The following is a 23,522-nucleotide window of genomic DNA, read 5'->3' as shown; positions in this document are numbered from 1 at the left end:
ATAGGGCAATTTTACCCTAGGGGGAGAAAATTAAAAGGGAAAAGATAAAAAAATAGAGAAATAAAAGAAGAAAAAGAAATTAGACACAAGGCTGAAAGACAGAGGAAGATTACCCATATTTCAGGAAACTGGTGAAGAAGGTAGGAGGGAAAGGAAGAATGAAAATACAAAAATATGGAAAAAACAAAATAAAAAACTAAACAATATTTGACCTCACAAAGAAACAAAAACAATCAGAGGAAAAAAACCCAAAGAACAAAAACTTAAAAAATAAAACAAACCAAAAGCAAAGCAAAGGAAAAAAAGAGACAGAGAGGAAGAGGTTTCTCTGTGATTTTAAGCCTATGGTTTTCTTCTGGGGTCTATAGTTTTGTGGTAGAATCCAATTCAAGGTGTGACTCTACTCTTCCTGGTAGACAAAGGAGGTGGTCAGAGCTCAGATCTGTGCTCAATAATCATAGCAAGCCAGCAGTAGGATTAGAGCGTGGTGTTGGTTTGGGGACTTTCAAATCCACAGAAGTTCAGGTAGAGCCTGACATCTGGTCCTCAGGTTGGGGCCTGAGTTGTTTAGCTTATAACACTCTGGACATCTCTTGTGGTGCTACCCACAGCTCTCTGACCATAGATGTCTCCTGTGATTCTCCCTCACCCAGCCACTGTGGTAGTTTAACACTGGGAGCCCTGAGATGAATCTGACCTGTGGCTGCTCTGAGTCCTGGGCTCAGTTGGCTCCTCCCTAAAATGGCATCTGACCAAGCACACTTTCCAAGGGACACAGCAGTCACTTTGACTGGAATAGCTCACCAGCAGTTGTAGCTCACAGCAAACACTGCTCTTTTCCACTGGTGTGTATCTCTCTGGAGGCCTCTGGAGTCACCTGGTTTTACTGTGTCTTTGTAGATTCAATCTTCCTTTCTCACACCATGAGCCAGGAGCCAGGGAGAAAGTGCAGGTTGCCCCTTGTTTTTTCCATGTTGTGCTCTGTCTCTTCAATTTCTCTGTAGGCTCCAATTTTTCCCTTCAGGTCCTTCCTGGGTTCCAGGAATTCATCTCTCTCTTTCCTTTCTTCCCCAAATTGTTATTTTCCAGTGTCTATAGTAATTTAGTTTAGTTTTGTTTTTTTTAATGATACCAGGGATTGAACTTGGGTCCTGTGCTTTCGGGGCAGGTGGCAGAACCACTGAGCTAAATCCCCAGCCCTGTAGTAATTTAGTTTTTAATGATGTCTATTCTACTTTGGCCTATTTCATTTCTTGTTTTTTATATTGAATGTATTATCTCCATACTAATATTATTTTGTTTTTTTAGTTTTCTTAATCCTTTTTTTCATTTCTGTGTTTTAAAGAATATTTTTATTGTGATTTTAGAAAATAAAACAAATTTTAGAAATTTCCTCTTTCTTGAATAATATTTTACTCTTGACCAAGGACTTGGTTCCTATGGTTTTATTTATTTACTTGTACTATACTTGGCTTATGTAGTCACTATGCCACTTATTTGGGTGACTAAATCCACCCATTCTATTTGACATGTTATCCCAACTGGATGTAGACATAGTAGATTTTATCTTGCTGAATCCTGGATATTTTTGTTTGCCTATAAATGTATGGGAAACAGCTAAATTACTTGGGAAGAGTTTGATCCTTTCTGGTCTTGTTTTTATAATTTGTTAGTTGGGTTCAGACCAGTGCTTGGGCTTGGGCCTTTTTTTCACTACCAAGGCAAGGTCTTTCTGAGTTCTCCATCTCATGCTTTGTGATTTATGTGTTTTTTTAGTCTGGCTTAAGAGAATGAGCACTGTTCTCAGCTCTATTTGAATACTAGATACTGTCTCCAACTCCCCTTTTCAGAGGATGCCCTCATAGGCCTCAGGTAGAGTCTATACACCCAGGCACTGATTCACACCTTATTGAATACTCCAAGGGCCCTTGGCACATGCCTGGTTTTTTTGCCTCTGTCTTCTGAACTCCAGGTGCCTTGGAATGTCTCTTCACATTTTTTATAAAGTGTTATACTTTCAGTATCTTTTGAGTTTTAAGTGTTTTCTAATTTCTATTGGGATATCTTCTTTTACCCATGAGGTATTCAGAAGTGTGTAGTTTAATTTTCAAGTTGGGAAATATTTCTGATTATCATTTTGGTGTTCATTTCCATAATTATGTGATCAGAGAAAGTACTGTGTATGATTTCCAATCTTTTAAAATATATTAAAACTTGTTTTATGGTTTAACATATGATCTATTTAAAAATTAATTTTATTGGTACATTTTAGGTACACAATATAATGACATTCATCATTGGAGATTTGTACCTTTACATAATATATCTTGATTCTTATTTTTTTCCCCATTCCCCTACCCTCCCATCAACCCCTCCACCCCTCCCTATTTATAAAAACTTAGCTTCCGTTTTTTCCTTTTCTCATATTTATTCCACTCCCCTCTTTCCTTTCCCCCAGCCCTCCCACTTCCCCTTTCCCTTTGCAACTTTTCTTCGTATTTTACATTATCTATTATATATTTTGATCCTTATTTATACTTTCAGTTTCTCATACCACAGAAACTATTTGGGATTTACACATGTGTATCCTACTTATTTCACTTAAGAGTATCACCTAAATGTGCATCCATTTAGCTATAAATGTTTCCAATTTCTCATTTTTTATGGCTGAGAAGTACTGCATTTTATTTAAAAAAAACACATTTTCTTTATCCAGTCTACAGCTGAAGGGGAATTGTGCTGTTTCCAAGTTTTAGCTATTACACACTGTGCTACTATGAACATGGGTGCACATATATTGCTGTGGTATGATTCTTTTGGGAAGATACCCAGCAGGGGAATAGCTGGGTCAAATGGGACCTCTAGTCCTAATTCTTTGAGGTATCTCCATACTGATTTCCACAGTGGTTGCACCAGTCTACACTCCTACAATCAGTGGAGCAGGGTTCCACTTTCCTTACAGCCCTGCCAGCATTTGTTATTGGTTGATTTCATGACAGCAGCCATTCTTTCTGGAGTGAGGTGGAATCTCAGCATTGTTTTCATTTGCATCTCTCAAATGACCAGCGATGTTGAACATTTTTTCATATGTTTATTTGCTATTTGTACTTCTTTGAGAAATGTCTGTTCATTTCTGATACCCATTTTTGGATTGGATCTTTAAATCTGGGAGGTCTGATTTTTTTAAAGTTCTTTATATATTCTAGATAGTAGACCTTTGTCTGAGGAACAGCTGGTAAAAATTTTTTCCCAGATTGTGGGTTGTCTCTTCACACTGTTGGTGATTTCACTTGTGGTGCAGAAACTTTATTTTTTTCCCATTAAGTTTATTGGTACATTTTCAGTATAAAATATAGTTACATTCATCATTGGGATCTTGTACCATTACATGAGCATCTTTGTTCTTATTTTTTTTCCCCTTCCCTTGCCCTCCCTTCACCTCCTCCACCCTTCCCTATTTGCAAAGACCTTGTTTCCATTTTTTTTCCTCTTCTCATATTTTTTCCTTTCCCTTTTTCCCCCAATTCCCTTGCTCTTTTAGACCTTTTCCTCCTGTTACACAATATCAGTTATACATTTTTAAAATTACAATATTAAGATCTAGGAGACATTAGCACAGATTTTATAGAATTTAAAAGGATATAGAAAGCATATTACAAAAATCTGTTTTGAAATAAATTTGACCACTTCTAAGAAGTACCTTGGAAGACAAATTAATGAAACTAACTCTGGAGGAAATATAAAATTTGAATAGAACCTATTAAAGAAAGTGTATTCCTAGCTTGAAAACCTACCTATATGACAACAGCAGGCTCATAAACATTTTAACTGATAAATTATATCAAACAATTAAAGCAGAAAAAAGAAGGAACACTTCTCTCCTCATTTTAGGAACTCAACCTTGTGCTAATCCTAAAACTAGATAAAGATAATAGAAGAAAAAAGTATGAACATAGATAGAAATTTGTTTAACAAAACAAACTATTGGAAGTCAGATCTGGCAGTATGTAGAAAGTGGTTTTGTTATAGGGATGGCAGTGTTGGTTCAGCATTGGAAGATCCACCCCCCAAAAGTCATCATTTTAACAGAGGAAAGGAAAAAGCCATATGATCCTGTCACTAGTTGGAGAAAAAGTATTGGACTAAATTCAACAGCTGTTCATGGTAAAGGCTATCAGGAGACTAGAAGTAGAACAGAAACTTCTCAACAGATTAAAGACATGTACGCCATACTTCCAGTGAGAATGCCTTATATAAATGGAGAAGATACAATGCTTTCTCCTTAAGGTGGGGAACAAGGGCAGATATGCTTACTCTTTAGCTGTCCATTAAACTTTGAAACCTAGTCCCCAGCAAAATAATCTGGTAATAAAATGATACAACTAGGATAGGATTGGCATGGCAGAAGCAAAATCTTTATATGTAGATGAAATGATCATCTACAGAGAAAATACCAAGAAATCTCTAGGAGCCCCTAGAACTTGTACTTGAATTTAGCAGGATTAGAAAACACAAGGTATATATAACAATTCAGGTCTGTGTATACTTGCTATAAATGAAGAATTGGATATTGAAATTTAAAAGTTATGTAGGAGCACAAAGGACCTAGAAAAGTTAAAAACAAAAACAAAAACAAAAACAAACCAGTGTTGGAAGACGTTTAGTACCTAATTTTAAGACTTCTTCTAAAGCTGCAGTAATCAAGGCAGTGTTGGTGTAAGGAAAGACATATAGATCATTTGAATAAAACAGAGAATCTAGAAATAGAACCACACATATATGGTCCACTGAGTTTTGAAAGACTATTTAACATTAGCATTTTATAGAATATAAACTCAATTCAAGAGTCGAGGATGAGTTAGTGTTTTCAGCAAACGGCACTAGAACACCTGGTATCCGTATATAAAAAATTAACCTCAACCCCTTTTGTCCATACATGAAAATAACTTGAAGGGATCTATGAACCTAAATAAGAAAGCCTAAAAGTATAAAACTTTAAGAAGAAATTATAAGGGAAAATGTTTATGAATTCAGGGTAGGCAAGAGCTACCTAGGATACAAAAAACATGATGTATAAAAGAAAAAAATTGATAAATGAGATTCCATCAAAATTTAGAACTTTAAATGACAGCATTAAAATGAAAAGTAGTCCTTAAACAGACCATATTTACAATGCATATAGCCTATGACCAGAATATATAAAGAATTCTTAGAGCTCATTAATAGACAACCCAATTAAAATGTAGACATAAGATGATAAATAGCCAGTATAGCACAAGGAATGGTGTGCAACTCTAGAATCAGAAAAATACTAATAAGTACAATAATAAGATTGAATTATACACTCATTAGGGAGATGAAGTTAAAAGTTTTCAAAGCCTTGTCATGACTTTTTCTTTTTGTTGGATTCTCTCCCTTTGGGTTTAATTTGTCACTCCCAATGGATTTATTCTGCTGGGTTTCCTGGGGTTGTGATCCTCATTGTCTTTTCCTAGGGTATTGTCTAAAATTTTTTGGAGTGCCAGTTTGGTGTTCATGAAGTTCCCAAGGAGCTCTTTATCATGAAAGTATCTTATTTCTCCATTGATTTGAAAGATAGTTTTGCAGGGTACATCAGTCTGGGTTGGAGGCTGTTTTCCTTTAGGGGTTGAAATACATCACTCCAAGCTCTTCTTGCCTTGAGGGTTTGCATTGAGAAGTCTGCTGTGATTCTGATGGCCTTTCCTTTGTATGTGATTTGTTTCTTTTCTTTCAATGCTTGTAGAATTTTGTTCTTCTGTTGGATTTCTGGAATCCTAACTATTATATGCCTATGTGTAGATTTTTTTTTGATTAAGTCTAGCTGGAGTCCTATATGCCTCATTTATCTGTATGTCAAGTTCTTTTCCCCTCCTTGGGAAGTTTTCTGCCATCACTTCTGTGAACAGTTATTTTATGTCATCTGCACTCTCTAATCTTTCTTCATTGACTCCAATCAACCTTATGTTATTCTTCTTTGCATCGTCTAGCAGCTGCTGGATTGATTTCTCATGTTCCCTTACAATTTTAAAGCAACTTTTCTTTTCCTCTTCACTAATTGCAATCTTATCTTCTATATGTGAAATTCTATCCTCACATTGGTTCATTCTGCTGTGCAGACTTTTGATGGAGTTTTTAATCTCCTGGAAATCTGTTTTGCATCTATTTTATGGATTCCATTTGTTTCCTATGTTGGGATTCCATTATGTTCCTCAGATCCTCTATTTTTTTTATCTGTTTCCTCTCTAGATTTATTAATCATGTCTTGCACCATGAGAAAAATCTTTGCTGTTATCTGAGTAATTATTTCTGATTTCCTTTTTCCCAGATCCTCTTTTGTTGCCAGTTCAGAGAGTCCAGGTGATTGAGTATCAGAGTGTTCCATCTTGTTTCCCTTTGGGGTTGCTGTAGGTGATCTGGAACTCTGTTTTTGAGGCTTGTTTATGTGTTCTCTCATTTCCACGGTGGGGGTGTGTGTGCTTCTGGTGCCCACATGGCTCACCTTCTCTGCCCTAGGAGCTTGGGATGGCAGCAGGGGAGCTTCCTTCCAGGTTCTGGGACCGGCTCAGCTTCTCTGCCCTAGGAGTGTGGGATGGCAGTGGGGAGCTTCCTTCTGGTGCTGGGACTGGCTCACCTTCTCTGCCCTAGGAGCCTGGGATGGAGGCAGAGAGCTTCCTTCCGGGTGCTGGGGCTGGTTGAGCTTCTCTGCCCTAGGAGCCTGTTATGGCAGTGGGCGAGCTTCCTTCCGGGTGCTGGGACCGGCTGAGCTTCTCTCTGTGCAGAAGCTTTTTAATAAGAAGAGATCCCACTTGTTGATTCTTTGTGCTAGTTCACGCACAACTGAGGTTTTGTTCATGAAATCTTTTCCTACACCAATGTCGTCAAGAGTTCTACCTAACCTCTCTTCCTGCCAGTTTAGTGGTTCTGTTTTATTTTTATTTTATTTTTCATTTTTTGGTACCAGGGATCAAACTCGGGTCCTTATGCTTGCGTAGCAGGCAGCAAGCTTCTGTTTTAATATTTAGATCTTTAATCCATTTTGATTTTAGTTTAGTGCATGGTGAGAAATATAGGTCTAGTTTTAATTATTGGGAAGTTGAAACCCAACTTTTCCAGCACCATTTATTAAAGAGGCTATCTTTCCTCCAGTGAGGAAGTTCGGCTCCTTTGTCACAGATGAGGTGGCTGATTGTGTCTGGAGTTGTTTCTGCATCTTCTAATTGGTTCCACTGATCCTTGGATCTCTTTCTTTGCCAGTACCATGCTGTTCTTATAAGAGTAGTTTGTAGCATAGTTGCAAGTTGAGGATTGTGATACCCCCTACCTTGTCTTGGTTGCCTAGAATTGCTTTTGCTATTCTGGGTCTCTTCCTATTCCAAATGAATTTTTGGATTTTTTTCTCAAGGTCTGTGAAGTATACTGCTGGAATTTCAATTAGAATTGCATTGACTCTGTAGAGCAGTTTTGAAAATATGGCCATTTTTACTATATTGTTTCTTCCTACCTAGGAGCAAGGGATATCTTTCCATTTTGTGACATCCTCTTCGATCTCTTTTTTCAGAGTGCTATAGTTTTCAGAGTAAAGGTATTTGGTTTCTTTCCTTGGTTGATTCTTAGGTATTTCATTTTTTTGGATGCTATTGTAAAGGGAGTTGTTTCTCCAGTTCCTTTTTCAGTGAGCCTGTTGTTCATGTAGAGGAAAGCTATTGATTTTTGTGTGTTCATCTTGTATCCAGCTACTTTACTGAATTTGGTTATTAAGTCTAGAAGACTTTTGGTGGAGTTCTTGGGGCCTTCTATATAGAATATCATGTCATCTGTGAATAATGACAATGTGACTTCTTCTTTTCCTATCTTTATTCCTTTTATTTCTTTATTTTGTCTAATTGCTGTGGCTAATATTTCTAGAACTATATTAAACAGGAGTGGTGATAGTGGACATCGTTGTCTTGTTCCTGATTTTAGTGTGAAGGATTTCAGTTTTTGACCATTTAGTATGATGTTGGCTGTTGGTTTTTCATAGATGGCTTTTATCAGGTTGAGGTAGAGACTGTCTATTCCAATGTTTTGTAGGGTTTTTTTTTTCATCATGAATGCATGTTGGATTTTGTCAAATGCTTTTTCTGCATCTACGGAGATGATCATATGGTTTTTGTCCTTGGCTCTATTAATATAGTGTATTACATTGCTTGATTTGTGTATGTTGAACCATTGCTGCATCCCTGGGATGAATCCCACTTGGTCATTGTGTATGATCTTCTTGATGATCTGCATATCTTTTTAAAATTAAGTTTATTTATTGGTACATTTTAGGTATACAATATAGTTACATTCATCATTTGGATCTTGTTCCTTTACATGATGTATCTTGGTTCTTATTTTATCCCCATTCCATGGCCCTCCCTTCATCCCCTCCACCCTTCCATATTTACAAATAATTTGTTTCCATTTTTTCCTTTTCTCATATTTTTTCTTTTCCCTTCTTTCCTTTCCCCTATCCCTCCCATTTCCCCTATTCCTTTAGACCATTTCTTCCTATTTTACAATATCAATTATACATTTTGATTCTTATTTACACTTTTAGTTTTTCACATTAGAGAAACTATTTGGTATTTACACATGTGTGCCCTATTTATTTCACTTAAGAGTATGGCCTCAATGCACATCCTCTTATCAATAAATGTCTCTAGTTTCTCATTTTTTGTGACTGAGTAGTACTCCATTTCATTAAAAAACCACATCTTGTTTATCCAGTCTCCAGTTGATGGGCAATTGGGCAGTTTCCAAGTTTTAGCTATTACAAGCTGTGCCACTATAAACATGGGTGAGCATATATCACTGTGGTATGATTCTTTTAATTCTTTTGGGAAGATACCCAGCAGAGGAATAGCTAGGTCAAATGGGACTTTCAATCCTAGTTGTTTGAGGTATCTCCATATTGATTTCCACAGTGGTTGCACCAGTCTGCAGTCCTACCAACAATGAAGAAGAATTCCTTTCTTCCCACAACCCCACCAGCATTTGTTATTGATTGATTTCTTGATAGCAGCCATTCTTTCTGGGGTGAGGTGGAATCTCAGTGTTGTTTTCATCTGTATCTCTTGAATGATCAGTGATGTTGAACATTTTTTCATATGTTTATTTGCTGCTTTTTCTTCTTTGTCTGAGAAATGTGTGTTCATATCAGATACCCATTTTTGAATTGGGTCTTTATATTTGGTAGGTCTGATTTTTTTGAGTTCTTTATATATTCTAGATAGTAGACCTTTGTCTGAGGAACAGCTGGTAAAATTTTTTTTCCCACATTGTAGGTTGTCTTTTAGCTCTGTTGGTGGTTTCTCTTTCAGTAAAGAAGCTTTTTAATAAGATGAGATCCCATTTATTTATTCTTTGTGCTAGTTCCCATGCTACTGAAGATTTGTTCATAAAATCTTTTCCTATGCCAATGTCTTTGAGAGCTTTACCTAACTTATCTTCCAGCAAGTTTAATATTTCTGTTTTAATATTTAGATCTTTAATCTACTTCAATTTTAGTTTAATGCATGGTGAAAGATAGGGGTCTAGCTTTAATCTTTGGCAAGTTGAAATCCAGTTTTTCCAACACCATTTATTAAGAGGCTCTATTTCCTCCAGTTAGGATGGTTGGCTCCTTCATCAAAGATGAGGTAGCTGAGTATGTCTGGAGTTGTTTCTGCATCTTCTAATCTATTCCACTGATCCTTGGGTCTGTTTCTTTGTCAGTACTATGCTGTTTTTATCACAGAGACTTTGTAGTATAGTTTCAAGTTAGGGATTGAAATACCCCCTGCCATGTCTCTGTTGCTTAGAATCGCTTTTGCTATTGTACGTCTCTTCTGGTTCTAGAGGAATTTTTGGATTGTTTTCTCTAGTTCTGTGAAATATACTGTTGGGATTTCATTTGGGATTGCATTGACTGTGTATAGCAGTTTTGGAAGTATGGCCATTTTCACTATATTGGTTCTTCCTACCCAGGAACAAGGGATGTCTTTCCATTTTCTTATGTCCTCCTCAATCTCTTTTTTCAGAGTGTTATAGTTCTCAATGTAGAGGTCTTCTGCTTCCTTTGTTAGATTGATTCCTAGATATTTCATTTTTTGGATGCTATTGTGAAAGGGATTGTTTCCCTAATTTCTCTCTCAGTGAGTCTGTTATTTGTGTTTACAAGAAGGCTATTGATTTTTGTGTGTTTACCTTGTATCCAGCTACTCTACTGAATCTGGCAATTAAGTCTAGAAGTCTTTTGGTGGAGTTTTTGGCTCTTCTATGTAGAGTGTCATATCATCAGCAAATAATGACAGTTTAACTTTTTCTTTTCCTATCTTTATTCCTTTTATTTGTTTCTCTTTTTTAATTGCTGTGGCTAATGTTTCCAAGACTATATTGAACAGCAGTGGTGGTAGTGGGCCTCCTTCTCGTGTTCCTGATTTTAGCATGAAGGTTTTCAGTTTTTGACCATTTAGTATGATGTTGGCTGTTGGTTTTTCATAGATAGCCTTTATCAAATTAAGATAAAGACCATCTATTCCAATTTTCTGCAGGGTTTTATCAGGAATGGGTGTTGAATTTTGTTAAATGCTTTTTCTGCATCTATTGAGATGATCATATGGTTTTTGTCCTTGACTCTGTTAATATAGTGTATTACATTTATTGATTTACATATGTTGAACCATCTTTGCATCCCTGGGATAAATCTGACTTGGGCATGGTGTATGATCTTCTTGATGATCCTCTGTATTCTGTTTGCCAGTATCTTATTGAGGATTTTTGCATCTATGTTCATTAGGGAGATTGACCTGTAGTTCCCTTTTTTGGTTGGGTCATTCCCTGGTTTTGGAATCAAAGAAGCACTTGCTTCCAGGAATGAATTTGGAAGTGTTGCTTTCCTTTCAATTTCATTGAAAAGTTTAAAGAGTAATGGCAATATTTCTTCTCTAAATGTCTTGTAGAATTCAGCAGTGAGGCCATCAGAACCTGGACTTTTCTGTGTTGGTAAATTTTTAATTACATTTTTAATTTCACTGATTGTAATTGGGGTGTTTGATGATCTGCATTCGGTTTGACAGTATCTTATTGAGGATTTTTGCTTCTCTGTTCATTAGTGAGATTGTCCTACAGTTCTCTTTTTTGGTTGGGTTTTTCTCTGCTTTTGGGACCAAGGTGATTCTTGCTTCCAGGAATGAATTTGGGAGTATCCCTTCCCTTTCAATTTCATTGAAGGGTTTAAACAGTAGTGGCAATAGTTCTTCTCTAAATGTCTTGTAGAATTCAGCAGTGAAGCCATCAGGACCTGGGCTTTGCTTAGTTGGTAAGTTTTTAATTACATTTTCAATGTTTTTGATTGATATTGGGTTGTTTAGAATTTTTAGGTCTTCTTCATTCAACTTTGGAATTCATAACATATCTAGAAATCTGTCTGTTTCTTCTGTTTTTTCCATCTTATTGACATATAAGTTCTTTTTTTTTTTTTTTTTTTGGTAGCAAGGATCGAACTTGGGTCCTTGTGCTTGCGAGGCAGGTGGTGGAACCACTGAGCTAAATCCCTGGCCCGACATATAACTTCTTGAAGTACGTGTTGATGATCTTCTGGTTTTCTGCTGGGTCCATTGTAATTTCACCCTTTTCATTCCTAATTACATGGATTTGAGTCTTTTCTTTCCTTTTTTTTTCATAAGGTTGGCTAAGGGTTTGTCAATTTTGTTTATTCTTTCAAAGAACCAACTCTTTGCTTCACTGATTTTTTGTATTGTTCTCTTATTCTCCATTGTATCGATGTCTGCTCTGATCTGTACAATTTCCTCCCTTGTATGAGCTTTGGGTTTGTCCTGCTCTTCTTTTTCTAGAAGGTTGAGGTTCAGCATCAGGCTCTTTAATTGGGGTCACTCTGTTTTCCTAATATGAGTATTCACTGTTATGAATTTCCCTTGTAACACTGCTTTCATTGTGTCCCATAGATTCCGATATGTTGTACTGACATTGTCATTTAATTGTAGAAACTGTCTGATTTTGCTATTGATCTCCAATTTCATTGCACTATGGTCTGATAATATACAGGGGATAACTTCAACTTCTTTGCACTTACTTAAACATGTTCTGTGAGGAAGTATGTGGTCTGTTTTGGAGAACAACCTGTGTGCAGATGAAAAGAATGTGTATTCTGATTTTGTGAGGTGCAACACTCTGTAAACATCTGTTAAGTTCATTTGTCCAAAAGTTTGATTGAGTTCTAGTATTTTTTGTTTATTTTCTGTCTAGTTGATTTATCTACTTGTGACAGTCAGGTACTGAGGTCCCCCAGTACTATTGTATTAGTGCTTATTTGATTTTTCATGTCCATTAATATTTGTTTTTTTTTTTTTTGTACCAGGGATCGAACTTGGGACCTTGCGCTTGCAAGGCAGGTGGCAGAACCATTGAGCTAAATCCGCAGCCCAATATTTGTTTTATATAGTTGGGTGCACCAGTATTTGGTGCACATATATTTATGATTCTCATCTCTTACTCTTGGGTTTTTCCCTTTACAAGTATTTAGTGTCCTTCTTTGTTTCTCTTAATCAGTGTTGGTTTGAAATCTATTTGATCTGGAATGAGGATAGCTATTCCTGCTTTTTTGGGGGTTCCTGTTACATGGAATATTGTTTTCCACCCTTTAACTTTCAGTCTATGAGTTTCTTTTTGAATTAAGTATGTTTCTTGTATGCAGCATATTGTTGGATCTTGCTTCCTGACCCATTCTGCCAGTCTATTTCTTTTGATTGGTGAATTGAAACCATTAACATTGATGGTTATAACTGATATGTATTGTCTTATCTTTGTCATCACTTTTTCTTTTTGTTGGCTTTTCCCCTTTTGTGTTTAATTTCTTGTTGTGCCCAGTGGATTCATTCTGCTTTGCTTCCTTGGGTTGTGATCCTCATTTTCTTTTCCAAGAATATTGTTTAAAGTTTTTTTGTTGTTGTTGGCTGTTTTTTTTTTTCTTTGTAGCAGGGCTCGAACTTGGAGACTTGCGCTTACGAGGCAGGTGGCAGAACCACTTAGCTAAATCCCTGGCCCTGTTTAAAGTTTTTTGGAGTGCTAGTTTCATATTCATGGAGTTTCTCAGGTGCTCTTTTCATGAAAGTATCTTATTTCTCCAATGATTTTGAAAGATAGTTTTGCAGGTTACATAAATCTGGGTTGGAGGTTGTTTTCCTTTCAGGCTTGAAATACATCACTCCAGGCTCTTCTGCCCTGAGGGTTTGTGTTGAGAAATATGCTGATTCTGATGGGCTTTCCTTTGTACGTGATTTGTTTCTTTTCTCTAACTGCTTGTAGAGTTTTGTTCTTCAGTTTGGGTTTCTGGAATCTTAGCTATTATATGCTTACATGTAGATTTTTTTGATCATGGCTAGTTGGAGTTATATGCCTCACTTATCTGTATGTGAAGTTCTTTTCCCCTGCTTGGGAAATTTTCTGTCATTACTTCATTGAACAGTTTTTAATGTTGTTTGCATTCTCTCCTGTTTCTTCGTTTACTCCCATCAGTTTTGTTATTCTTCTTTGCATCATGTAGCAGCTGCTGGATTGATTTCTCATGGTCCTTTACTATTTTTAAGAAATTTTTCTTTTCTTGGTCACTAATTGCAATCCTGTCTTCTATATCTGAAATTCTATCTTCAAATTGGCTCATTCTGCTGGGTAAACTTTCAATGGAGTTTTTTGTTTTTTGTTTTTTTGTTTTTGTACTGGAGATCGAACTTGGATCCTTGTGCTTGTGAGGTAGGCGGTGGAACCACTGAGCTAAATCCCCAGCCCTCAGTGGAGTTTTTAATCTCCTAGAAATGTGTTTGCATCTGTTTTATGGATTCCATTTGTCTTCTATATTGAGTTTCCATTATGTTCCTCAGCTCCTTTATTTTTTTAATCTGTGCTTGCTCCAAATTTATTAATCATTTTTTGCATTATGGGCACAATTTCTATTGTTATGTGAGAAATTATTTCTGATTTCATTTTTTCCAGATCCTCCTTGGTTGCCAGTTCAGGGAGTCCACATGGTTGAGTACCAGATTATTCCATCTTGTTGCCCTTTGTGGTTGTCTTAGGTGATCTGGAAGTCTAGTTTTGAGACTTATTTACATGTCTTCTCATTTCAACAGATGCAGCCTGTTGCATCTTTGTTGAGGGAACTTTTTGCTTATGCCATGGTCTTCAATTGTCAGCAAGCCACCCAGAGGCCTTTTCTCTGCTGCTCACTCCGATGGTATCAGGGCAGGCCTCTGGCTGTTGCTTGTGTGCCTGTGCAGCTCTTTTCCAGGCAGGCCTTAGGGGCTGGACCTGTGGATCCCAGCTGCTGGGATCTAGGGTGGGCCCTGGCTAGGACCTGCCTGCAACCATGCCACTCTGGTCCCTGCAGGATTCTCCCTGGGATCTGTGTGCACTTACCAATGGTATTGGGGCAGCCCTCTGGATGTTGCTTGTGTGCCTGTGCAGCTCTTTTCCAGGGAGGCCTTTGGCTGGGCCTGTGGGTCCCAGCTGCTGGGGTCGGGCTGGGGCACTGGCTAGGATCTGCCCACAACCGTGGTGCTCTGGTTCCTCAGGGCTTCTTCTTGGGGTCTTCATGTACTTTGAATATGATCTATTTTGATGACTGTTCCATGTGTACTTGAAAACAAGGTGTATTTAGCAGATGTTGGACACAGTGTTTTATATATGTCTTCTAGATCAAGTTGGCTTTTATTACTGTTTGTATCTTCTATAACCTTATAAATGTCCTAGTCTACAAATTCCTGAGAGAAGAGTTGAATTCTCTAATTATAATTATAGATTTTATAGTATTTTTTCAGTTTTGTTTTTCCCTCCTGAATATTAAAGCTGTGTGTAATGGTGATGCTTGCACATTAGGATTGCCATATCCTCTTGATGAATTAACCCTTTTATCATAAAACATCCTTCTTCATCCTTGGTAATATCTGGGTAGGGGAAGTGGGAGGGGAAGGGGAAAGGAAAGAAGGGAAAGGAAAAATTATTAGAAAAGGAAAAAATGGAAACAAAGTCTTTGTAAATAGGGAAGGGGGGGAAGGGGTCACAGGGAATGGGGGAAAAATAAGAACCAAGATACATCATGTACAGGTACAAGCACCCAATGATAAATGTAAACATATTGTATACCTAAAAAAAAATGAATTTAAGCAAAAAAACCCTACTTTGTCTGATATAGATATAACCACTTCACCTTTTTTTTGATTCTTTTTTACATGGTATATTTTATTAATCCTCTAACTTTTAACTTATATCTGATTCTGATAAGTTAAAAATACATACCATAAGCCCTAGAACAACCAATAAAATATAGGAAAGATGTATAATAAATAATATAAAAGTAAGTTATAGATAGAAAAATTTTAAAATAACTGAAAACTATAAAAAAGAATAAAATTGAAATTCTGGGACCAGGTATGTTGACACAGTCTTATAATTCCAGCACTCTGGAAAGCTGAGGCAGGAGAATTGCAATTGTGAGCCCAGCCTGGACAATTTAGAGACTTACTGAGACCATGTCTCTAAAAAATAAAGAAAAACTTTGTGATATAGCTCAGTGTGAAACCCTGGGTTAAATTCGTAATGCCACCAAAGAATAAAAATAAAAAGAAAGAATTGAAATTAAGAGCAAAGTGGATGGCTTAATAGCAGAAGAGAGAATTAAACATAGCTGAAGAGAGAATTGGTCAATTAGCATATAGGTCAGGAAATACCTAAGAGTGAAGCTCAGAGTGCTAAAAGTATAAAAATGCAAAATAATTTAATTCTTAATAGTGAACCTTTATTCTTAACTTCCATGACATATGGAATATGTTCACAATACTTTCATGTTTTGCCTTCTACAGAATGAGCTTTCAAAAGCTTTTCTTTGACTTCGATAATCAGATGAAAACATTAAACCATAATTGAGATTATTATAATGGTTACTCTCCCCTCTCTCATAAAGATATTGCCACTACTCTACAATTAACATCTATCTTGCTAAACAGTAAAAGGACACTTTATAAATTTGGAAACTAAAAATTTACTGCCAAAGAACTGATAGATTAAAGAGGAAATCCAAGAGGATATTAAACAACATTTAGATCAGACAAGGGTAAAAATATTACACATCAACCCTTGTGGAATAAAGATGAGACTTAGCAGTAAGTTAGAGTATTACATACATATACTAAATGCATAATATTGGGAATTCTAACCAATACAACAAGCAAGAAAAATAAATTCAGGCATAAAATAACATAAAGACCAAATTACCTTTATTTGTGGACAATATGATTGTCTACATATCTAAGGGAAATCACAAAAAAACTATTAGAATGATACAGTTCATAACATTGCTATATATATATATATATATATATATATATATATATATACACACACATATATATATACTTTTTTTTTTTTGGTGCCGGGGATCAAACTTGGGTCCTTGTGCTTCCGTAGCAGGAGGTGAAACCACTGAGCTAAATCCCCGGCTCCATAACATTGCTATATACTAAGACCAATGTCTATAAAACAAGCTCCCATTTCTATTTGCAACACCAGGAATAAATCTAAAAAGAAGAGAGGAAACCTTTAAGGGAGAAATTACAGAATATATTATCACTTACAAAAGATGTCCCCAAATAAATGAGAACACCTGCCATATTTATAAATTTGAAGATTCAGTATAAACAAATAGCAGTTTTACCTAAAAGAACCTATAAATCCATTACAATCCCAGTAAAAATTTTAATACTGTATGTATTTTTTTTCCATTTAGTTTATTGGTACATTTTAGGTACCCCATCATTGGGATCTTGTACATTTACGTGATGTATCTTGGTTCTTATTTTTCCCCCATTTCCCTGAATACTGTATGTATTTTCACTGACCTTGAAAAATTAATTCCAAAATAAGGTTGAATTTTTTTATTGGTTTTCCTTCCTAAAACTTTATTTCTTTTAATGATCTATAGGATTAAGAGCAATTTATTTTTCCAAATATTGTCCATTACTCATTTATTATGTGGCCATAATAAGACATTGTAGGAGTGATAAATTGATACACACTAGAGCAACAGAAGACAGTAGAGATCGTAGAAAAAGAAGCAAGCACAAATATTAAACTTGAGCTATGAAAGCAGCAGCAATGAAGATTATTGAAGGAAAAGAAGAAAATAATTTTCTATATAAAATTATGTAAATAATATATACAAAAATGAATTCCAGATAAATTAAAATCCTAACTAGAAACAAAACTTTAAAACTTATAGAAGAAAATTAAGGAGTATATCTTGGATAAGTGGTAGATTTCTTAAGATTTAAAAACCCTGCAAATGGGCTGGGGATTTAGCTCAGTGGTGCTGTGCCTGCCTTGCAAGTGCAAGGTCCTGAGTTAGATCCCTGGTACCAAAAAAATCCCCCCCCAAAAAACAAAAAAATAAAAATAAAATAAAACCCCTGCAAATATGACCAAATTTGATTAAAATTTCTGCTTAAAAAAGACACCAGGAGAAAAATTAAAAGACAAGCCACAAAGATTTTTGGAAATTCCTTTTGCTGACTGACTCTAGAAATCACTCTTTTTCCAGCTCCTTCTCTGACATTTTGTCCCATAAAATGCTAGTTGCCTTGGCTTCCTTCCACTCCAAATTCTGTCTGCTCAACTTAGACTAAATTGGACTTTCTCTGGGTTCCACCTCCTTGCCTTGGGTGTTGGAAACTCACCTTGGAAGTAAGCTGGGCAATCTCAGAGGGCTCCTCATTTTACTTTCTTCCTTCAGAATCACTGTCTTATACCACCTTGTCCATCATTTTACATACTCTGTTTGCTTTTCTAGTTATTTAAGATGGGAGATTGTATCTGGTGTCTTTATTCCATAATGACTGGAAGTGGCCTTAATATCATTTTTATATAACCTATTAAAAAACTATGAAGTAGTAGTGTAAAAATATGGGCTAGGAATGATAAACACAAAATTTGGGAGAGGAATTCCTTAGAGGGAAAGAGAAGAAAGAATTACTCTGAAATTGGTAATTTTTACAAGCAAGAAGGGCAAAATTTTAGAAACCTTTGAAGGTTAGTGGTAGGCACATAGACATTCACCATGCTGTTCTTTGTACTCGTATGTTTGAAATATTTTATAACAAAATATAAGGATATAAAAAGAGTCTAAAGAATATTATTTAAAGGGCATTCTGGAAAGATTGACAGGTGAAATAGAGTCATGAGTGTTTCTGCAAGCTGACTAAGGCAGAAGGCACTGTTGGATGGGAGCAAGAGAGTAGATGATGGAAACTCCTTCCCTACACTTTAGACCTAGAGAACGACTGTGACTTCCTTGCTGGTGCTTTCTTACTGGTACTTTCCATTCTTGGACAAATTTTTCTTTGATGAAACCTTTCAAACCCCAGCCTCCACAAACACCCCCAGTTACCTGTACCTCCACTCTGGGTCACCACTGCCTAGTTCTGGGAGACTGAGCTATTGGGTCACTGTTCCTCTCTCAGTTATCCAAATAGATGACCTTCCTTTGACCTTGGGCTTAGTTCCTTGTGCTACTTTCCTTTGATGATCATCTCTTGCCTTGATGTTTGCATGAGCTGTGCTTCTGGTCTTCCTTCTTCACGGTCATCCCCTACCTCATCTAGTCTTAATCCCAGTAGCTGGAGACATCCTTTCAAAACAATGGGTCCTGTCCAAGTCCTCTGGTGGCTGCTCATCTTGCTCAGAGAAAAACCAGACTCTCTTCATTGTCTTCAGAACCCTGCACAGTGTGGCTCCCACCACCTCCTCTTCTACTATTCTACTCACCATCAGGGGCCCTCCCAGTGCTGCTGGAACTGACTGGGTATACTTCTGCCTCAGACCTGCTGCTCCCTGTACCTGGAATGTTTTTACTCCATATATCTACACAGCATCTTCTTTCATCGTTATGTCTTTATTCCTCAGTTGTTGCCTTCTTTACGAGGCCATCCCAGACAACTTCATTTAACACTGTCTTCTCCACCCTTACAGTACTCTCTCTCTCATACAGCTTCTTTTCATTCTCATTTATACTACATAGTTTATTTTCAAATTTTGTCCATTGCCTGTCTCTTTCCACTGGGACAATCTCTATGAAGATAGGAATTTTTATTTCTTCTATTTACTGCTGTAACACAAGTGCCTGGAAGAGAGCTGGGAGCAGAGAAGATGAGATCATTTACTTTCAGAATGACTGGAGGGTGTTTGTGCTAACATGAGGTTATTCCACAGTTCCCCTCCCCTTGCTACCCCATCTGTGGCTGCCCCCACCCCAGGCACTTTCTGTTCCCACAGCCATTTCTTCTGCACTCTTCTCTGCCCTGTCTTAGTCCATTTGTGCTGCTATAACAAAATAATAGAAGACTGGCTAATTTGTAAGGATGAGAAAATTATATTTTACAGTTCTGGAGGCTAGAAGTCCAAGATCAAGGTCCTATCAAGTTTAGTATCTGATGAGGGGGTTACTCTGTTTCAAGATGGTGCCTGTGGCCATGTCCTCTGGAGGGAATGAATGTTATGTTCTCACATGACTGAAGCACAGAAAAGAATGAACCCACTCCACCAAGTGTTTTTAGAAGGACTTTAATCCTTTCAGGAGGGATCTGCCCTCATGACTTAACCACCCTGGAAAGGCCTCACCCCCTAAATCAGTACTAATGTCAGCTAAGCTTTTCTTTCCACACTAAACATGGCTAAGACGCACCAAAAGCTTATGCCTGGGTCCCCACTAGTCCATGTGGGCGTTCCTATCTGTGGGTGGCTCTCCACGTGGGGATGCAGGGATCCAGTTGGACCACAGCGGTGGCACCTTCAGTTCATGCCTCCAGAGTGGCTCTGGCTTTCACTATTCCAGCTGGCACTTTGCTGCAAAGGACGCTGGGGAATAGGGATTTGGGTGGGCAAATATGAATAATATTTGTCATCTTCATCATCATAGCTTTAGTAACAAGCACAAATCTCAGTTGATAAATATGTGCAAAAAAATGCAACTTTCTTTTTTTTTTTTTTGGTACCAGGGATCAAACTCAGGACCTTGTGCTTGTGGGGCAGGTGGCAGCACCACTGAGCTAAATCTCCAGCCCCGCAACTTTATTTTTTCTAAAATATAATTTCCATTTTTAGTATCAATCTGCCAAAATGGAAGAATTTGCATTTTACTAGCTTTGGGGGTCCTTATTTCCTCTTTTCTGGGTGTGGGGGGACTGGGGGTGAAGGAGTAAATAGTCCCCGATGGCGGTGACTCACACTGGCACCATGGTGAAGGCCATCATCTGGACTAGGTCCTGACCATCAGCCAAGCAAGGAGATGCAATATGCTTGCACTGTTTGATAATAATGGCACCAAAATAAATCACAATATAATCAACATTTATTGAGCATTCAGTGTATGCCAAGCCCACCATTAAATGCCTTCTATTTCTAACATCTCTATTAATTATAACAACAACTCTATGTGTATTTATTTTTAGTCTCATTTTCTGTCAGAGCCACTGAAGCTTAGCAAAGTAAAGGAACTTACATGGGTCCCAGTTAGCAAGTGATAGCTGAATTTCAGATGCAAGCCTGCACCCAAAGTCTTGCCTTGACCAGTGTATCTTCTGGCCTCTTTGCAACACCCCTGGTGGCTCATTGGCCAAGAGTGGGGCTGCCCGTCCCCTTCCTCCCCTGCCTGGCAGAGACTGGGTGCTACATGGTGCTCCCACTGTCACCCTCTTCCTTGGAAACTGGTGGCCCACTCTGCTTCTGCACGGCCCTCTCACCTCCCTGCAGAGTCTTAGTCTCTGTCTGCTTCCCTCTCTCAGCTTACTTTTTAAAATAAAATACAAATTTAGCCAAGAGTTCATACCACAAAAAGGGAAGAAGCGAGCACCAGCAGCAACCAGAACCTAGGAGTTAACACCCCATCACTGGGTACATGGGCTTTCCAAAGAGGGAGGGGACAGAGGCTCCTTGGGTTTGCGCTCTTGGGGGGTCTCCAAGCTGCCCCTCCTGACCACCACACTCATGCTGAGACTAGACCTTCCAGGCTCTTCCCTAAACAGGGAGTGCCTTTCCCCTCAGGTAGAAGTCCTGTGGCTTCAGGGAGGCCTCCCAGCTCTAAGCTATCTGATATGAGAGGACTACTTTGGATTAACAAATTCCAAATACTACATGAATCCACTTTAAAAAGTTAAGTGTCTAACGTTCACATCATAGCATGGCTGGGTTGGGTTGAAATGACTAGCTCAGATCAAGACTTTTGGGGAACAGTTGGTTTTTGGGGACAGTGGGGAGTGGGCAGAGGAAAGCTGGACTGTGGTGCAGGGGGCTGTGAGATGTCTCAAAGACCTCATGTCTCTCCATAGGTGAGGATTCCATCAGCACCTTGGGCCTGATCCTCAGTGTGGGGCTGTCGCTGCTGCTTGTGTCCATCCTTGGCTACAGCCTGGCCAAGTGGTACCAGCGTGGGTACTGTTGGGAGGGTGAGTGAGCACTGGGGCTTGTCACCCCAGGTCTGCCCCACCCCTCCTCCCCTGTAGCAGTTGGCAAGTCTAGGAGAGGCAGCAAGCCATTCGGCATGGTGGGATGCAAAAATATTTCCTGTGGTGGTTGGAGTGGTTGTAAATTTGAGTGGGTGGCTAAGCAGTTGAAGTGGTTGGGGTGGAGCAGTGGGGCCTTATCGAGAGAATGGGAGGGTCCTCCCACCCCAGGAAGCAGTTGGTGTCCTCTTCCCTTACAGCCTGCAGGAGTTCATTCAAGGGGCCTGTGTGGGCCCCAAGGCCAAGGACAACAGGCTAGAAGCCAAGCTTCAACTGGCTCTAGCCTGTCTCCTTGTGTATTCCTGCCCCTGTCCATGAGTCTTGGCCCACTTTTAAGCCTGCTGATGTTCCAGCTTCCCTGGGAGTCTCGTGGAATTTGCTGTGTTGTTCTCAACTCTGAGACTTAGCTGTACTTTTCACAGGGCCCTGGGAAAGCTGGAAAGGCATGCTGGCATGCCAAGAGACAGATAAAATTTTCCAGCTCTGCAGTTAACTTAAACAGATATTCCATGAATATTTTTTGAGCACCTAGTATGTGCCAATACACTTTGCTCTAATATGATTTTCTTTAAAATTCCATGTGAAGAGAAAGTTATTGGAGCCTTGATTATTTAAATAGATGAAGACATGAGGCTAAAATCACAGAGTTGGAAAGTGGTAGAATTTGGATTCAAGCCTAGATCTGGTTCTTTGGGGGCTCTAGACTAAGACTGCCTCCTTGTCAGGGTATCAGGCCTCCTAATGGGAGGGCCTTGAAAGAGCTAGGACCCTCCCGTAGCATCCTGAGGCCAGCTCCCTCTCCCACTCCTCCAAGCAGGTTTAAAGAAATTCCAGATATTTCTGGGAGATGGCAAATTTCCTTGGAGGCACTAACTCTGTTTTTTTTGTCTTTCTAGGGCCGAATTTTGTCTTCAACTTGTACCAAATCCGGTGAGTAGCTCCAGCACAGATCTGGATGGGGTGTGCACTGATGGCTAAAAATAATGAAGAAAGAATCAAAGACAGAGCCATAACTTACTATTTTCCTTTCCTGTTTCTTCTTCATGCCCCTAAGCAAACCCAGAGAGAATCCTTTCAGAAAATTCCATGCATAAACACTTGAACACGGGCAGGGCCATGTGGAACCCCAATGACGGTGGTCTTTTCAGCATTTACTCTCAGGCAGGGAACATCTATCCATCCACCCACCCACCATCCATCTGTCCATCCATCCACTCATCCAACCATCCATCTGTCCTTTATTCAGTAAGGTTCTATTGCAGTCAGTGTTGTGGTCTGTTTTCCAAGGATATAAAGGTGCTGAAGCATAATCTTTGTCTTCAAACATTTCACTTTCTATGCTGGAGACAGGCCTGATTACAAATAATGTAACCACAGGCACCATATCATAAAAGGGAAGAAATTGAAGAAAGTCAGAGATTCAGGAAGCAGGAGTTAGAAAGTCCTCTTGAAGTAAGTCATTTCACCTGCTCTTTGTCACAGGGCTGGCCTGTCCCTCCTCTGCCCCTGAGAAATGAGGTGAATCTTATTTGGGGGTGAATACCATCAATGGTAGGAAGGACAGATGTTCCCTAAAATACTAAAAAGATCACTGTCATTGGGGGTTCACATAGTCCTGTCCATTTTCAAGTGTTCATGCATGGAAGTCTCCCCTCTGCCAGAATTTCTTCCCACATTCTAGTATAGGAGGAGGGATTCCAGGGAGAGACTAGAGTCTCAACTGCTGAAGCTTGATTGGATGATCTCTCTCAGGAATCTAAAGGACCTGGAGACTGAGCCACCCTTCTCCATCAGCGGCCACATTAGCAGTCCAGATGGTGGTTACATGAAGTTCTCCAATGGGCTAGTCTGATGGGAGAGGCATCTGCCATCTGGAGCCTAGGAGAGGTGAGTAGGAAAGTAGAGAGTGCCTGAGTGAGTCTAATGTCCAAGTAA

At 38.5% G+C, this 23,522-nt stretch overlaps 1 protein-coding gene across 2 annotated transcripts in view; it reads left to right on the top strand.

Annotated features, from left to right (window-relative positions):
- Nucleotides 1–23,522, top strand: part of Smim35 (small integral membrane protein 35) — a 119,884-nt gene that overhangs the window by 70,713 nt on the left and 25,649 nt on the right. For both annotated transcript variants that reach the window (XM_087212445.1, XM_087212444.1), the window contains exons 2-4: nucleotides 21,414–21,530; nucleotides 22,484–22,517; nucleotides 23,340–23,474. In XM_087212445.1, the coding sequence (XP_087068571.1) occupies nucleotides 21,414–21,530; nucleotides 22,484–22,517; nucleotides 23,340–23,439 (251 nt within the window). In that variant the 3' untranslated portion in view covers nucleotides 23,440–23,474. The remainder of the gene's footprint in view (nucleotides 1–21,413; nucleotides 21,531–22,483; nucleotides 22,518–23,339; nucleotides 23,475–23,522) is intronic.

The sequence above is a fragment of the Heterocephalus glaber genome, unplaced genomic scaffold (genome assembly GCF_053883595.1).
Source record: "Heterocephalus glaber isolate CG9 unplaced genomic scaffold, H.glaber_assembly_v1.0 deba00001429, whole genome shotgun sequence".
Taxonomy (NCBI): Eukaryota; Metazoa; Chordata; class Mammalia; order Rodentia; family Bathyergidae; genus Heterocephalus; species Heterocephalus glaber.
The sequence above is the reverse complement of the archived record's forward strand: the minus strand, read 5'-3'. Positions and strand labels throughout refer to the sequence as shown.